The sequence below is a fragment of the Sorex araneus genome, chromosome 1 (assembly GCF_027595985.1).
Source record: "Sorex araneus isolate mSorAra2 chromosome 1, mSorAra2.pri, whole genome shotgun sequence".
Lineage (NCBI taxonomy): Eukaryota > Metazoa > Chordata > Mammalia > Eulipotyphla > Soricidae > Sorex > Sorex araneus.
In genome coordinates, this window is record NC_073302.1 from 250161783 (window position 1) to 250180230 (window position 18448).

The 18448-nt window shown below is 46.9% G+C and overlaps 1 protein-coding gene across 1 annotated transcript; it reads right to left on the reverse strand.

Moving 5' to 3' along the window:
* Positions 1–1367: 1367 nt before the first annotated feature.
* Positions 1368–16660, reverse strand: RGCC (regulator of cell cycle). Its single transcript, XM_055120197.1, has 5 exons — positions 16284–16660; positions 15602–15772; positions 5398–5505; positions 3175–3237; positions 1368–1748 (listed from the first exon to the last, which is right to left on the reverse strand). Exons 1-5 carry the CDS (start codon positions 16330–16332, stop codon positions 1741–1743), a joined length of 399 nt encoding a protein of 132 aa, XP_054976172.1. The 5' UTR covers positions 16333–16660; the 3' UTR covers positions 1368–1740.
* Between the last annotated feature and the right edge of the window lie 1788 nt (positions 16661–18448).

Here is an 18448-nt window from a genome sequence, read left to right on the forward strand (position 1 = left end):
GGGATGGCATTTGATTCTTTCTCTGGGTGTGTCACATTTTTGCTTTTACTATTCCTCCTAGAAGTTAGGACAGAAAACTTGAAACAGACTTTCACATTTTGGGTCCAGAGAAAGTACAACAGTAAGACACTTGGCTTGCACACGGCCCAGCTGACCTGCGTTCTAGCTCCAGTTCCACATATATTCCCCCAAACCCCACCAAAAGTAATCCCCACGTGCAGCGCCATGAGCAAACCCTACTGGGTATGGCCAAAAAATTTTAAAGAAAAGAAAACAGACATGAAAATATATTTTCACATCTACCAGCTCTGCATACCCAACAGCCAATTTTGTTCTATTCCAGAAAAGCCCAAGGGCTGACCCTCTCCATTAAGGATCAATAGTTTTCAAGGATCATGCTGTAGGTCCTTGGATGGAGTCCTCGGGTGGGGTGCAGTTGCTCCTGGGAGGTGGGAGGGTGAGATTAGCTGCAAGGCCTTCCTGAACTGTATTTTTCCAAGGGCCACTGATGTGCTGTGGATTGTTGGCAGTTCGTCCTTTACACAAAAAGAGCAGGTATTTGGGCAACAGCATTTCTCCAAGTCTTCAACATTCTACGGCAGACATGGCAAGTTTTTGTTCAAAACCATTCTTATCTTTCTTTAAAAATAAAAACAGTGGGGCCAGAGCGATAGTACAGCGGGTAGGGCATTTGCCTTGCATGCGTACAACCCAGGTTCAATCCCCGGCATCCCATTTGGTCCCCCAAGCACCACCAGGAGTAATTCCTGAGTGCAGAGCCAGGAGTAACCCCTGTGCATCTCCAGATGTGACCTAGAAAGAAAAAAAAAAAAGCGCAAAAAAATAGTGTAAAAATAAAAACAGAGCTCATGTTTTAGCTGAGCCCCTTTGTTCCTTGTAGCAGGAAATAACCTAAGATCTGGACAAGGGGATGTGGGCAGAAGTGAATGCACTATAAACCATGATTGAACACTTTCAAAGGATGCTTGTGGGGCTGAGAGATAGTCAATAGGCTGAGTGCATGCTCTGCTCATGGGAGGTCCAAGTTTAGTCCTTGGGACCTCAAGGTACCCCAAGCCGTAACTACAGCAACCTCAAGCACAGAGCTTCAAGTAGGTGCTGAGTATGGCCCCGAAACAAAACACTCCAACAAACCACAATCCAGTACTCGGACACCAGCATTTCTTTCCAGAGCACTGAATGCGCTTCAAAGCAATACTTTCCTTCTAAGTTAACCCTTCCGGTATCTAGTACAATTAAGCAGCACCTATAATTGCTAGCTACCAAAAAGGAATATTGTTCCCATTAGAAAATGATGTGGATTGAAAAATATTGAATGAAATAAAAAAGCAGCTGATGAAATAGACTCCAGTTCAAATTTTATTTGTATACAAAAATATATTATAATGGGAAAAGCATATTACAGTTTCAAACTATATATAATTAATTACAAATATGTTCTTTAAAGCATTTTAAATTACAGGAAAGCTATGTTTTAAGAGAAAATACTATATTAGCATAGAGTCTTTTCTAATCCACTGTAAGCAAGTAAACAGAGTCCATATCATGGTCTAAATTGCCCAGAGATGAATCCAAAGACAGGCTTCAGGGATGGGATGGTCCAGTGGTCAGGGAGCACTCCCTCCGCACATAGCACAGTCTGTCGCTGGTTTTCCCATGTCCTTATACCTTCCTGCAGTTTCTCCCTTAGGATCAGTGGACCTTCATCTTCTTTCTGTGTCACATATCTGTGAACAGGAGGTAGATATGGCTATCCACTGCCAGAGTTTACCATCGCCACGCTTACCCACCACACACCATCTCAAAGCACCCAATTAAGTGGCAAGCTTCCCGTGGAAAGTATGTCTGATTAACTGGCATGACAGGACAGCTGGCTGCAATTTCTATGAAGTACACAAGGATTGTTATATGGCCTAATACAAATTATGCTGCAATTATAATAATCTCTGTCAAAACAAGCCTCCACCTTCTGATGTAGGATGGTATAGCACGTGAGAAAATGGGCAATAAAAATCTTCAAGGACTTTCTACCTAATATTCAGGTCTCTCTGAAAGAGAGTTAGGAGCAGAATTATGTTGAAATAACCAGCTTAGGGGACTGGAGACAGAGTGCAGCGGGTAGGACACTTGTCCAGGCTCAATTTTCAACACGCTGTATGGTATTCTGAGGGATCCCCGAGTGCAAAGCCAGGAGGAGATCCTGAGCATACCTACCTGCGACCTACAAGCCTACTCCTCCACATCCTCCAAAAAAAAAAAAAAACTTAGTATTTTTTTTTCTGGCTGCTTAGCAAGTATAATGAGAGATATTTCTTCTAGAAAGCAACTGTTCTGTGGAAAAACTTGAGGTGCTAGGACAAAATTTTGTAAGCCTTCTCTGTGACTAAACAAGACCTCCCCAGGGCAGACTTGCTGAAACTTTGCTCGCGGGGATGGAACTCAGGGCTTCACACAAGTGCAAGAAGCTCTGGATTGAGCAGCTACACCCGGGCCCGCATTGAAACCTTCCTCCCAGCAGCTCAGGAAGGTATCTTGGCCCTCGTGATCCTTCCCTACTGAAATCAAGGGCATTGAGAGATCTCAGGATACCCCCTCTCTGGCTCTCCGTGTACAGTTACGATCTCTTCCAATCTGAACATTTTTGATGACACAAATTGGTGGTGCCATGATTATACTTGTCAGATGAGCCCAACCCTTTGGAAATCAAAGCCAGCACTCCCAAACCCCCTGACTCTAACTCTAACTCCTCTAACTCTAACAGCCGGCATGGAACTCTCTGGCCAGTGTGTCGGTGGCTCATTTCTTCACTGAAAGTCTGGCAGGCCACACTCCTCTCTGGTTAGTCTCCGAGGTTAAAGCTCCTTTCTGGCTTGACCAACTGCTTTTCTCTCTATTTCTCAAACAAAATCCCATTGTTTGCTAGTGGCCTAGTCTCCCTGTTTGGAAAGACACACTCTGCTTTCAGTGGGGCTTAACCTCAGAATTTCTTTTTGCACCACGAGGGCCTTATTTCTGAGCTAAAGAAGTTCTGTGATGTAACTTCCTGCCCCTGGGCACACTGGTAAACATCAGAGCCCTTTATCAGAAGTGTTGGTTAGATTTCTGTTTGACTTTTTTTTTTTTTTTTTGCTTTAATGCCAGGCAGGTACTCACTTGCTAATGTTCTGTCAAGATCGGCAATAAAGTCTTCAAGCTCTTTTGTGTCTCCTAGTTTGGCTGAAAAACAAGAGTTGGAGTTCAGTTTCTATCAAAGACAGCCGATGACTACCACTATGTTGCCCAGGATTATGCAACCTCCTTTTGCGTCTGTCCTTAGACGCTGTTTGAAGCTTGTCCTGTACTAACCGCTTGTGTCTGCTCTAATGCTTACTTTCAGTGGACTTGAAAACTTACCCTGAGACTAGCCTGAGTCTATCTCAGTGTTTAGATCATCATTCTCCAGCCCCAGCACCTGAAAACAGGATCTTCCTTCACTGTCTTAAAATTTGAAGGGCGAAGGGGGTAATAAGACAGGGAGGAAATCAAAAGTGCTTGTTTGTTTTGGCTGTTCCTAGCTCAGGGCTGAGGGAACCTTGGGAAAGGTTCCTGGCAGCACTTGGAGGATCATAAGTGCCAGGGATCAAACGCGGGTCTCCTGCATGCAGAACATGTTCTCCAGCCAACTGAGCCCTCTTTGTGACCCAAGATCAAAAGTTTGGATGTTTATAAGGTGCAGTTATCAGCCAAAAACATTTAGTGAATATAAATGAATGTAAACATCTAGTGAGTGCACAGAGTAGAGTGAACATCCTGATCTGGTCACTTTAGTTACATTTTTCTGATACGTTATTGTTTGTGGGCTGGAGCACAGCAGGTAGGGCATTTGCCTTGCATGTGGCTGACCTGGGTTCAATTCCTTTGTCCCTCTTGGAGAGCCCAGCAAGCTACCAAGAGTATCTCGCCCGCACAGCAGAGCCTGGCAAGCTACCCATGGCGTATTTGATATACCAAAACCAGTACCAACAAGTCTCACAATGGAGATGTTACTGGTGCCCGCTCGAGTAAATCAATGAGCAACGGGATGACAGTGACAGTGGCAGCAACAGTGACTACCCCAGGCCATCCCACAGCCTCAGAGAACCTCCCAGCACGAAATACATGAAGAACCACTGTTTCTGGTCAACAAGGTACAAAGAAGGGAACCAGGGGCTTCAGGATCCAGTACCGTCTCATCCCAGTTAGGAGTTAGTACAAGAGAACAGCTCCTCATCCAGACTCTGTTCCCAGTACAGCCTGAGATATAGATGAATTCAGTATTTGTGCTTCCTCCAAAACGCATTACTGGCTATTTTTATTAATTGATCCTCCACGACAACAAATGTCTCATTGTTCTTAGCTTTTAAAGTCAATATGCCACCAGGGCTTAATTTGCTCTCTTTAATTCCTACCTCTTAAGGATCAGATAGCCAACCTGCACACGTTTTAAGCCACTTTCTAAGACTGCTCTGTGTCTCTGAGTTCAACAGATCCATTACAGGCTGAGGGCTGGACAATGGCAGAGTCCCCAGTGACCGCTAACATTGCTACGCTGAGAAAAGAGTTTTTAGTAGTCTCCTTTGCAAAAGAGAAAAATTCTGCCTTCAAATCAGAGTGAGAAAAAAATATTGAATGTTCATATTTCTTTTAAAGTATGTTCCTTTTTTTTCATTCCTTCTGCAACTATTTTCAGCAAGTATAACATTTCGTAAGTGGGGAAAATGTTCCTTTTGTTTTCAGAAGGGCACTTGTCCAATATAATAGAACATTACGCTTTTTAGCTGGAGATACTTTCAGAGTTCTAAAAAATAAGGAACTGCTCATGTATCTTTAACTACTTTTTAGATCTATTAATAACATAGTCGGGTCAGCATGGAGCTGCTATTTTGAATCATGTTAGATCATCTCTTGTCTCATAATGATGACCCCAGTTAATTGCAAAATGGGCCATCTGAAAGCATTGGTTAATTAGTTAATGCACTAAAAGAATCCTACTTTCTGCAAAGTTGAACTGCTGAGCCCTCAATTCTAGAACCAGCCAGTCTGGGAGAGTGCTGTCATTTGGCACAGTCCTGAGAATGCCACTGGAGAAAGAGGAGAGTCGACAATCCACATGTTTTCTTTCTCTCTGTGATTTCAATTTCCTTGCCCTGATTGATCTGATTTCATTTTCACACTGATCAGATTGCTGAGAAATAAATTGACTACATACCAGACTCTCCTAAGATCATACTACTTTCTTTTCTCTTTTCAGTTTTTCATTTGTTTGGGAAGATTGGTTAGGGGTAAAGGGAAGAAAGAGGAGACTGAAAAGGGAAATGGGAGAAGAATGCACAGACATACTCCAACCAAAGATTTTACCTTTCCGGGGAGGAACAGTGGGAGAGAGCCGGGTTGGGGTTGAGTCCGTTGGAGAATTCAGTTTTTCATCACTGAAGCTGAAGCTGTTCCTATACAGCGAATCAGCACCTTTCAGGAAAGAAAATCGATTTCTTAGAAATGGGGGCCATAGAAATAGTACAAGGGTCTTACTTTGCATACCGTCAGCCTCAATTGGATCATCAGCATTGCACGATCTTCTAAGCACTGCCAGGAGTCACCCCCGAACACAGAGCCAGGAGTAGCCCCTGAGCAACACTGGATATGGTCCCAAAATAAAACAAAATATGCAAACAAAAAATAGAAATGTTTTTTGTTCTATAGTCTATTGGCAATCAACATGTTATCTCTAAAAGGAGCAAGAGTTATAAATTTATTTCTAAAAGACAAGATCTATGTAGATTTTACAGATTTGTAACCCAAAATGATTTGAGAGACAGGAACAGGGGGCTGCGTATGTGTCAGTCAGTGCATGTGCCCCAGCAGGCACATCACAAGCTCTTGATTCTCTGAAAATGAAGGACGTGATAGGAGCTGCATTTCCATACCAGCATCCTCTGCAAAGGTCAGAAAGAAGCCCTCTGTCCCTTGTATCATGCACAACTTCTCCAGCACCTGGCTGGCGAGAGACAGGTTAGTTTTGGAATTTAAGACATATGAAGCTATCACTCTTTAAAACATATTCCTGGGGCTGGAGCAAGAGTATAGCAGGTAGGGTGTTTTGCCTTGCATGCGGCTGACTCAGGTTTGATCCCCAGCATCCCATATGGTTCCCCAAGCACTGCCAAGAGTAATTCCTGAGTTCGGAGCCAGAAATAATAATCCCCAGTCATTACCAGGTGTGCCCCCTCCAAAAAACAAACAAACAAAACACGTCCCTTCCAAGGACTCAGACCTAGGATGGCACATATGTAAAGGCACATAGTTTGCATACCACAAACCCCTGTTTAATCCCCAGCAACGCACACTCTCCCAGTGACCACCAGGTATGGCCCCGAATGCAGCCAGGCTGGCCCTGGCAATCTCTGGCATTACAGACCCCAAGCAGCACCACATCCTCAAGTCCTAGAATTGATCCACTAGCCCAGCTGCCTGAGAATCCCTGGGAGAGAATCTGGGATCTCCTGAGCACCACTTGGGAGGGCCCATAAGTAAATACAGTCTCATGCCTGCTGAACCCGTTAACATATGAAACTGGAGCCCAGAACTTTATCCTCTTCCCTGGGTCAACTCAAGAGACCTGGCCTTGGTTTTCCGAGAGCCTCCCCCGGGGGGAAAAAAGAGAATGGAAGATACAGACTCTTCTAGTGGAGGATGTGTCTGAAAGACCCTTCCTGTGAGTTAATGTCTTCTTCTATTTCCCAAGACCTCCAAAGACCAAAGCAAGAGCGAGGGAACAGGGCTCTGCCAGGAGTCAAACCCACACAGCTTCTAAGGACTTTGAGGTCCTCGAACAAGACAGCATCTCTGGGGCTCAGTTTGCTCAATGATAAGATGGAAAGGATTGAATCATCCCAAAGTCCCATCCAGCTCTGCAGTTCTAAGGTCCTGTTTTCCTAAATCCTGCCAAGAAGGAGAAAACCAAACACCATCAGGCCAACCGTGTGACTGGGACCCGGAGAGGAAATGCTGGCTGGTGGCTGGGCCACATCCACACACCGGCTCTAAATCTGAGCAGGCAGCAGAAGCAGGATGTGGTCACTGAGGTCACAAAGAAACAATCTTTCTGGCTAAAACAAAACCCAGAGCCAGCCCCAGCTACAGCACAGAAGGATGAGGGAAGGATCCTCAGGTGAGACAGAATAGCTGAATCCTGAGGGCCCCACTCCTTGAGGCTTGCTTCACCTAATTATGATCAGCTTTTGAAGCAACATAAGCATCTTTCTTTGTTCCCCTTCATTCAAAATGAACATGAGTAACAGGAGAGATACACAGTAGGTTGGGCATTTGTCTTTCATGTAGCCAACTCAGGTTCTATCCCTGGCATCTTTTTGATGGGCATGTGGGGGTTAACCGGTAACCCAGTGGTTACTCCTGGTTCTACATTGTACACTCAGTGTTACTCCTGGCTCTGCACTCAGGAATTACTTCTGGTGGTGCTCAGGGGCTGAACTGGATGCTGGGTCAGCCACAAGCAAAGCAAATGCCCTACCTATTATACTATTGTTCTGGACCTATGCCTTGCATTTATGGTCCTCATACCACCAGGCATGATCCCTGAGCAATGCTAGGTGTGGCCACCCCCCACCAATGAACATGAATTATATATGAATTATAATATCTTTCCATAATGAAAAAGGATTTTTAGAAACAAAGATTTCTGGTTTTGAAAGAATCATTTTCTTTCTTCCTAACAGGTTGCTTTATGTTCTCAGGCAACTCACCTGCCTCTCCTTCCTCCCACCTTCCTTCGACCCAGTGATTCTGGTCATTGTCATGTCTTCATGGCCTACATCTCATTTTCCAAACATGCCTAATGCTCACAATCTTTTCTTCTTTCAGAGTCCAGCCCACATCATTAAAGGGGCCATAATCATTCCTAGGGGTTTTGATGATGAACACCTACTGAGGTCCAAAACTTTGAAGTTCATGTTTCACATTTTCCCAAAAATAGGTTCTCCAGAATAAAGATCCTTTGAAAAGAAGAGATGTCTGGTCCACAAAGTTTGAGAAACACTGAGTATCTTTGGAGATTCCAATAGTTATTGCTTTTATAGCAGCCCTGAGAAGTCTTGTGAATAAAGAAACCAGTTTAAGGCCAAAGAAATAGCTCAACAAGCTGGAGTGTAAGCTTGGCATGCAGGAGCCCCAGTTCTATCCCAGCACCAGATGATCCCCCTAAAAATTCCCCAGAGTGAGCAATGAAGACCAAGACAAGAGTAATCCTCAGCACAGAAACAAAGAATAATTTTTTTAATCACTTTAGCTCCATTTCCCATGGTATACTCATCTTAGGTAACCCTCCTATGAATATTTCTAAGATTTGTACTCTGGCTCCAGGTTGGGAGTACATGTACTTGCTTTGCCAGCTGTGCCATCCCTGCAGTGACCTGGATTTTCTTAAAAGAAAGTCTTTCCACACAGGCAAGCACTGAGCCCTCTGCAGGGACCCGGAGAGGAAATGCTGGCTGGTGGCTGGGCACAATCAAGCAGCACAATCAAACAGCAAAATAACCACAAAGAGAGAACGATATACTTGTGGGGAGAAGATGAGGTAAGACTAAAGGTGAAAAAATTAGGGTCAGGTGCCCCAACTCCTGAACCAAAAATGAGGAATGCAAGTACCTTCATGCATCACTATTGGCTCTGAAGGATGCTTAAGATCATCACGCCCATCACTGGCCCAGTTCTCAGGGCCACACCTTTGGGCTCTATCTCTCAGGAGCAGTTGCCCTTGAGTGCCAGTTCCACCCCACACCTCACCACACCTTGCATCATTTTGGATCAAGGCCCTGACTTTGGATTTTATTTCTCTTTTGCCACAACTCTCTGGCAAGAGATTTATCCTAAACCTTTGGAACACACACACACACACACACACACACACACACACACACACAGCCTCAAAGGGAAATAGATCAAATGCTATTAAGTTTTCACTGAAGGAATGATCTAGGCATGGAAAAGGTCATTGCAGAATGGTAGCAAAAAATAAAACTAATGCCAATTGTCAACTCAAGAAATACAGGACTTGGGGAGATGCCATAGAGAATAAGTCAGCACATCACCAAGGCTTACTTCTTACTCTTTTAAGGGGGCTGGAGCGATAGCACAGTGGGTAAGGTGTTTGCCTTGCACGCAGCAGACCCAGGTTCGATTCCCAGCATCTCATATGGTCTCCCGAGCACCGCCAGGATAATTCCTGAGTGCATCAGTCAGGAGTAAGCCCTGTGCATCTCTAGGTGTGACCCCAAAAGCAAAAAAAAACAAAAAACAAAAAACTTCTTATTCTTTAAGGCCTGGTGCTAAGTGCCTTCTTGACTCAAGCATAAAAGCCAGTAAATACGTGGACACACTGACTTTTATGGGACAGGTAGAGTCAATCACAAACCAAACTAGTGAAAAAATCAGAAGTTGCCTCTTGCAAGTAATGAACTCATGCTGTTCTCACTAAGAGGAAGGTAAAAAACAATATGTCACTTAATATACACACATGCAGGCGGGTCAATACAGTGTATCACCACATCTCCTTTCACCTGACTCCCCAGTGTAGACAGACTAGCATGCATGTAGGCCCATGCCACACCTGGGTGTTTCTCCCCTCCCACAATCCACTACACAATCTGGACCAGGCTTGACTCTGCATGTTCAACCTTCAAAAGGAAACAAACGGGGCCAGAGTGATAGTACAGGGGGTGGGCATTTCCCTTGCAGATGGCCAATCCGGGTTTGATCCCTGGCAACCCATCTGTCCCCCTGAACACTGCCAGGAGTAATTCCTGAGTGCAGAGCCAGGATTAACTCCTCAGCATCACTGGTTCTGACCCAAACCCCACCCCACTCCTCCAAAAAGAAAATGAACCCACGTCATCCTGGACCAAATCTTCCCAGAGTGCAGTTCCCTCCAGTGGTGATATTTAACTTGTGTCATTCACTTAAAATGTTAGAAAGGAGACCCTCACGAGCCCTTGAGCTACTCTGGGCCCACCAGGATGTGCATCCTCCACGGAGCCCAGGCAAATCCCTTCCCCCTTCCTCTCAGACTCTTAGTTTCTTCAGCAGGGTTGTTCTTCCATACAATCATTATGCTTTTATTCAAAAGTCATAGGAAAAACAGAAAATGACATGGTCAGAGAAAGAAAAATCTCCATAAAGAATAGGAAAAATCATGATTCTAGGCCCAGACTGCCTCTACTTCTTCAGATAGCAGTAAAATTCTAAGATAAGTTTATCTTCAGAGGTAATGTAGAACAAATTTCCCATGAGTGAGCCACCAACACAGTAGTCCCTAACCTCTAAGCCTCTCTTACCCTTCATCCAACAAGCTCTCTTTCCATGATGTTATTAAGCACCTCCAATAAATAAGACCTCCTGTCAGGCATTGTGAGAGATGAAAAGCTAAGAAAGACTGATTCCCCATTCTTTCACTTCCCTGGAACTCTCTTCCTTGTCAAGTAACAGTTGGTCTGCGAATATAGTGTCCCTGCTGGCCTATGAAGGGATTACTACCCCCGCCCACTACCAAGAGGGGATGGGGACACTTAACAGGGATGATTAAAAGAACCTTTGCAGGTGGCATGACTAGTTTAGGACCTGACAACATTCACTTCAATCAGCCTTAAAATCCGGGGTCAGAAGTATCTCAAAGCCCATTTGAACAGTCCTGGAGCAAGAATCTCATGTCCGGGGACCAGGTTTTCTAAGGGCATGGTCCAATAAAATGGAGGTGACTCAAATATATCTCACACTAAGAGCATTCACGGCCCTTGAGAAAACTTGGTGGCAAAAGCAGAGGCCTGCTGAATAGGTAGGTGAGGTTTTTCAGTGTGGGGGTGGAGGAAAGGTAATTTCAGGTTAGCACCAACATGTGCTTCTCCGGAGAAAAGTCAAACCACAGACAGTAAACCTTGCCCAGTTGCTGTAAATATAGAACAATCCCACATGTTTAAGGCCAGCAAGCTATGTAATTAACTGAGGGAAAGAAAGCCTTGGACCTGTTTGCCTTTGGCCACAGTGAACGGTGTCTGTCTGTATGGGTGTGGGGAAGTGGAGTGCCTCCTCAAAAATCTCAGTTCTTTGAGTTCATCCCAGGGGGAGACAAGAAGAATGAAGCCCACTCCTCAGTATCACCCTGCTCCCCATCTTCTCTTGGGGGGCTCAGTCCCACTAGACACCTTCCTTCACAGGATATCAATACCCAAGTGATACCTGTCACCCATCTGCTATTGTTCACACAGTGCCAGGGCCTCCTGACATTCCTAGCGCCTCACTTTTTCAGAAAAATCTCAACCTGTAATATCAGTGAACCACATCATCAGAGAAGCTACCTGTTAAGCCAGCAGGAGGCCCATAAGGTCTACTCTACCAAGACCAGGCTGGAACAGTCTAAATAGACACAGAGAAATGTTCTCAGTCTAGTACATGCTAAAGAAGCCAGATCCTCCTTCCCTAAAATAAACCTATACTATCTTCACAGTCCCTAGCACTGTGATTTTAGACTACTCTAGTGAAATGGCAAGACACTTCCTATCTCAAAGGAAAAGAGGTATGAGAAACTCTGATGTTTGGAAGACATAAGTGCACCCCACCTTTTCTGAGTTCATGTTAATATCACAAACTTTCTGTAAATCAATAAGAATACTAATTAGCAAATTGGTTAAAATTTACTAACTACCAGTTAAATTTTTACTACATACATTAGAGAAATCTTGGTGCGCATTAACTTTGAAAATACAGGGGGAGGGGCTGGAGCAATAGCACAGCAGGTAGGGCGTTTGCCTTGCATGTGGCCAACCCGGGTTCAATTCCCAGCATCCCATATGGTCCACTGAGCACCGCCAGGAGTAATTCCTGAGCACAGAGCCAGGAGCAACCCCTGTGCATTGCCAGGTCTGACCCAAAAAGCAAAAAAAAAAAAACCAAAAAACAACAGCAACAACAAAAAACAGGGAGAAAACAAAATCAAGTCAAAGATGTTTACAATACATGAAACGCCTTGGAGGATCAAATTTTCACAACAATGCCCTCATTTTTAATTGCACCACCTTTTTACTGCTGAGGTGAAAATGACTCCCACATACGTGCCTGAGACTACTTGTGGGAAACCAAGTCTATGGGGATTACAGACTACTTTGGTCAACATCCCAACCATATGAATGTCATAGAATGTGGAGTTACCCTGTAACTGTTCTTTTGGAATCCTTTGCATCTTAGGAGAACTTTAAAAAAAGGAATAGAAGGATTATTTCCTTATTAAGTCTCTTATCTTGGTCTGGAAAGATAGCTCAAAGAGCTAGAATGCATGCCTACCAAGTCCAAAAATAAAAAATAGAGAATTAACCCCACACAATTCTTTCCACTTTCACCTCCAAAGCTGCAATTAGGTCTAATGTTTGGGCAGGGCTGCCAAGGAAATTCTAACTGGAACTCAGGTTTCTAATACCCAGAAAAGGGTAGTAAGTACCCTTTACCCCTTTTTTCAGGAGGACAGCTTGTGTTTAATTGTTTGATCTCCTTTGAGAGAGACATGTGGTTCTGCTACCTTATCATAATAATGGTGTGCCTACCTTACAGGGCTGGGGTTGGGATCAATGAGATAATGTATACTGAAAGCCCAGCAAAGAGATCACGAATAGAACTAACAAATAACCATAGTAATCATAATGGAGCTTAGAAAAGGTGGTCTGCTGTGATTATCATTGTGGTAATCATTATAACACCCTTTCAACCTACATTTCAGTGGGATCTAACTTTAACATATTCTCTTATAGAAAAACATTAATGGGGGGCTGGAGTGATAGTACAGCGGGTAGGGTGTTAGCCTTGCACGCAGCCAACCCAGGTTTGATTTCCAGCATCCCATATAGTCCCCTGAGTGCAAAGCCAGGAGTAACATCACCGGGTGTGACTCAAAAAGCAAAAAATAAATAAATAAATAAAAATAGCAGACAAATGAGGGTAACAAATGTCTGTGCTCTCCTTTTCATGTGCTTATTGGATATTTATGTATATTTTTTAAGAGAAATTCCTATTAAAGTCCTTTTCTGATTTTTAAGTTGAATTGTTTGGTTTATTTATTTGCTGAATTGTAGAACTACTTTATACATTATTGTTACAAATCCATTATCATGTGTAAAAATCACATATGTGTTCTCTCAGTTTCTTTATTTTGATTTTATATTTTATTTTAAATGTCTTTTAAAGGAAATGGTTATTTTTAGCAAAAAAGAGCTCAACTTTTGATGGCAATTAAAAACACATATTACTATCCATCCATTCTTATTTCACTTTTTTGTTTGTGTTTGTGTTTTGGGACCACATCCAGCAGTACTTAGGATTTACTTCTGGCTCTGTGCTCAGGGATCACTCCTGGCAGGTCTGAAGGTATCCTATGCAGTACTTGGGACAGAACAAGTGTTGGCAACATGCAAGGCAACTTGCCTTAACTTCTGTTCTATCTCTCCTATCCTTTCAGTCTTATGTAAGACACACTCCACTATAGAAACAACATCACTGGACCATTCTTTATACCTTCCCCATTACTTCTCTAACCCCTAAACTAAGGGTTAGTATAACCATTAACAACAACAGTAGAAAGCAAAATACATACAGAGCCTAGAAAAACTAGAGACTATTCCAAATATCTCCTCAAACTCGTTAAGAATGTGTTTCCAGTGTCTTCCCTTTGAGGCCACGGAAAGCAGATCCAAGATCTGAAATCCTACCCAGAGAGAATCGCAATCACCCATGAATGGGTGAACTCCAGTCATACTCAGCTAAATGCAGATGCAGCATAGAAAGTTGCTCTTTGCAATAGAGCAGCACAGACTGTCCCAGCTCTCTTTCCTGTTGGGGAGACAATTTGTGCCTGATGAATAACTTGCTCCATGCCCCAGGAGGAGTCATATTTAAATTAGTCACAGATATTGTGACAAGTTTCAAAAAATAAAAATAAAAACTTTCCCTGGAATTCGGAAACAAGTAGCCTCATGATTAGCAACCAAGTCCAAAACTACAAAATAGAAAATTAACCACACACAATTCTATCCCCTTTCACCCCAAAAGCTGCAATTAGGTCTTGGGCAGGGCTGCCAAGGAAACTCTAACTGGAACTCGGGTTTCTAACAGCCGGCGCAGGGTGGTGAGTGCCCTTTATCCCTTTTCAGGAGGACAGCTTATGTTTAATTGTTGGACTGTATTTTTGCCCTGGAACAAGGGAGTGATTCAGATTCTCAAAGAAGTGAATTACAAGGAAAGGTTACTGCTTTTACTTCCTGAGTCAGAGGGAGAAAAAGGAGTGACAGTCACGAGTGTGACCCATCCCAGAGATTGAAGTCTCGAGGATAACCCTGAGGACTGAACTAAGAGAGCAGAGCAGGGCTTAAGGCATTTTACCTTGCACACAATTAACCCCAGTTTGTTTGATCCCCAGCACCACACGGTCCCCCCAGCATCTCTGCTCTCCTAGAGTGGCCAGGAGTGATCCTCAGTATGGCATCCTCAGGCCATTTCTGTGAACCACATTTAAAGAACCAGAAAAGAAAAAGAAGAAGAAACTAGAAGAGTTTAAAATTCACTCAGAAAAAAAAATAAATAAATAAAATAAAATTCACTCAGGAAAAAGTAGTACATAGTACATGGTTTGAAGTATTAAAGCCACACAATGTGTTGTTTGGCATCCAAACATGCAGAATTCTTACAGAACACAAACACTGTTGCACCTCTTCCCCCTTGGCTTAGGACAGAGACCCGCCACTAAGAGAAAACCCGCCAGGAGGCATCTCAGGACTCTCTGGCTCCCCCTCCAGCGCGCGGGGTTGGAGTAGGAGAGCCAGAGAGCAATGCTGCGGGCCTCTCGGTGCACCTGTCTTACAAAGAGGGGCACTCGCTAAAACAGTTGAACTTTGCCGGCGGTTGGAAGAACTTTCAGAACTGCAGGCAACGAAGAGCAAGTCCGGGAGCTCCGGGCCAGAAGCAAGGGCAAGAAAATGTTTCAGAAGTCCTGAGAGCGACAGCTTTACGAAACCGTCCACAAATGTCCTTCCCACCCCCATTCTTGTGGCACTGACTCCACGTCCCTGGAAACCACCAAGAGAACCGTCTGGCTGAGCTGGGGCAAAGGGGGTGAGGTTGCAGATCAGCACCGCCCACACCCCCATGTGTTCCGCTCTCCCGCTCATTTTGGCGATAAGGAAACAAACGGGGTGAGGTTGTAGATCAAAGGCCACCCCCCGCTCATGAGCCAGACTCAACTCTTTAAACCTTCCGTGGTCGAGACACCTGCAGGAGGCAGGTAAACCAGAAGCCCTCCACCCCGCCCCCCCCTCCCAACCTCCCACGACCCTTCTCCGGACCATTCCGATCTCTGAAATCTGGAGTAAGTTGCCCACCTTCCCGCTCTGGGTACCATCCTTCGGTCAACAGAGGAGCAGAGACCCCGCAGCGCGTTTGGCCGTGGGCGGGGTTCTCTGGAGCCCCCCACCCCACCCCCGTCTCCTGGCATCGACCTGGCGGGGCCCACACTCACTCTCCGAGTCGCTGAAGCCGCTGCTGTCACTGACGCTGGCGCTGCTCCGCCGCTTCATGCGCTCCAGGTGCTCCTCGTAGTGGAAGTGGCGCTCGTGGAAGGGCGACGCGAAGTCAGCCAGCACAGCGTCAAACTCGCACAGCGCGTCCGTCAGGTCCTCAGCGGGCGGGGCTGGGGGGGCAGGGGCAGGGCGGGAAGGGAGGGGACGCTCAGGTGAGGGGCTCTCGGGGTCCCTACGGATGGTGGTCCCCCACCGCCACCCCAATTCCCACGGCGGGATCCTGATCAGCAGCGCGCGCTCGCCAGGTGCCACCCCCGGGCTGCTTATCACCAGGGACAGCTGAACCCTTCCAACCCGCCTCCCTCAGAGCGCGCTCGGCTCTCCCGCTCATTTTGGCGATAAGCAAATGGAGTGAGGTTGCAGATCGAAGGTCACGCCAGCTCCTAAGCTCGTCCCAACTCTTTCCCACGCTCGCTCGGACCGCGAGCAGCGAGTCGGGATGGACGCGCCGGGGACGCAGCCCCGTACTCTCTCCTCCCGTCGCGCGTGGCGGAGCGGAGTCGAACCCGCCAGGGCGCAGGATGGCAAGCGCGAAGACGGAGGGAAGGGACGTACCGGGACGACCCCGGTCGCCTCCTCTTTAGCCCTCCACCTACATGCCCAGGGCTGTCGTGGACTCACCTGCGGCCGCTGGGGTGGCCGGACTGCCCTGCGCGGCTGGTGGCTTCATGGGGAGGCTCGGCCGGCTGCGCGTCCTGGGAGCTGCTGCACTCAGACACCCGCGCACAGGGGGACAGAGTCCCGGGCTCGGAGAGCGCGTCTGACCCGCGCGCACGAGAACACCCGGACTCGGAGAGCGCGTCTGACCCGCGGCGCACGGGGACACCGGGTCCACCCGGGCTCGGAGAGCGCGTCTGCTGGCGGCTGGCTTCGGGGATCCCGGCTGCAGTGGCTGCGGGGTGCGCTCGCCTGTTCTTTGCCCAGCGCCAGCCACTCGCGCGCCTTCGTCCTTATAGCCGCGGGCGGAGGCGGGACGGGTAGACGGGGCGGGGCCTCGTCGCTGCTTGGGGTACGCCCCTGTCCCGCCGGCGCCGCCCTCGCCACGCGCCCGCCTGCGAACCGCAGTGACGAGCAGTCGCCGCAGCCCGGGTTACAGTCGCAAATATTTACCCGCCACTTTCTCGCGCGCCCTGACAACTCGGCCCACGGAAGTGTCTGCGGCGTCACCAGAACCTCCCCACCTTCACCCCCACCCCAAGTTTCCGACTCTACGGGAGCTGCCCCGCTCCCCCGCTGGGAGCCTGAGCCACCTCCAGCTCGTCCTCGGTGGAGCGGAAAGGCTGAGCCATCCGGCTTCGGCGGCGAAGGACAAAGTCGCAGCAGGCAGTGGGGAGACCCAGACGGGTGCTGGGAGCGCAGAGGGCGCCTCGCGCTCATCTCCACCCTCGTTCCCGACTTCAGGGCGAGTGGCGAGGAGAGAGTAGAATGAGAAGGACAGAATCGGTGAGCGTTCACTGCCAGCTTTGATTCTATTCCTGGGGGTGCCTGTCCCAGGAGGGAATTACTACTTCGAGGCAGCGCAATCCCGTGCCTCTCTGTGTCCCCCAAAATGCGCCGCTCTGCCCTGCTACGTGGGCGGCGGGGCAAGCTACTCTCAGCACTCTCATCCCTTGGCCGTGATGTTGCTGGATGCTGTGCCACTTTGCCACGAATGTCTATTTAAAGGGAAAGCAATTAAATGGAGTGAAACAAAAGCTTGCGATCCCGCCCTCCCTTTCACGTTTCGAGTGTTGAATAGGCATGGTTTCAGAAAGTTCCTTTGGGCAGCGCTGATGGGATCATTAACCCACAAAGGGGGCTCCTTAGGTGTCAAGTACCAGCACCCGGTTCTTCATACAAGCACCATTATCAAAGCTCATCCCATCCTAAATGTTGGAATTACATTTCTGTTTTGCAGACCAGGAAACTGAGGCACTGCCAGTCTGAAGCAATGGAAAGGTAGGTCTGCTGGCTTCGGAGCCTTCTTAGGCGTCAGCACACCTCCCCCACCCTCCCGCCGTCTACAGTTAGGCTCCAGGAAGAGGCTCCTGAAGGGTGAGCAGGCAGCCCCGTCTTTGAAGCAACAACGAAAGATTGGCTCATCTTTCATTTTCTCCTTCCCCCCCACCCCCCGTCTCCCCTTTTAAATTAGTTCCTAGTCTTTCCATCATTCTTTTTTGACTTGCCCGTTACACCGGCTGGTGGGTGATGTCCTGGGCTAGCCCAGACGCACCCTCTCTAGAACTGAGCCCCGGGAGCCTTCCAACAGCAGCTCTGGCAGGCCCAGGGCGGAGGAGCAGGCGGGCAGACTTCAGCCCATCTTACACAGGCCCTCCCAGCTACAGAATGAGTCAGACTCAGTAGTGGCAGAGAACTTAAGTCACACGTGTGGACCCTGGGTTCTGTTCCTGGAACTTGGAGGTAGGGATCAAACTGATCGTCAAAAGATCCTACAAAGCAGCCCACTTTATAACAGCCATGACAATGTACTGAGAATGACAGTGACAATTTCCTGAGAGTCCCACCAGGAGAGAATGCTGTCAGCTGTCAGCTGTCAGCTGTCCCCATTGTGAAAAACTTGCCTGAGCATACTTTTGGAGGATGATTGCCTCTCTCTCTCTCTCTCTCTCTCTCTCTGTCTCTCTCTCTCTCTCTCTCTCTCTCTCTCTCTCTCCCCTAATTATAAATAAAAATTTAATATTCAAGGGTCACTGTCATCCCGTTGCTCATGGATTTGTTCAAGAGAGCACCAGTAACGTCTCTCATTGAGAGACTTATTGTTACTGTTTTTGGCATATCCAATATGC

Coding starts and splice junctions, on each gene's coding strand:
- RGCC (XM_055120197.1), bottom strand. CDS start 16,332: ATGAAGCCACCAGCCGCGCAGGGCAGTCCGGCCACCCCAGCGGCCGCA. Junction 5,506..15,601: donor CGGCTTCAGCGACTCGGAGA/GTGAGTGTGGGC, acceptor CTTTCCTGAAAG/GTGCTGATTCGCTGTATAGG. Junction 3,238..5,397: donor CACTGTTCCTCCCCGGAAAG/GTAAAATCTTTG, acceptor CTTGTTTTTCAG/CCAAACTAGGAGACACAAAA.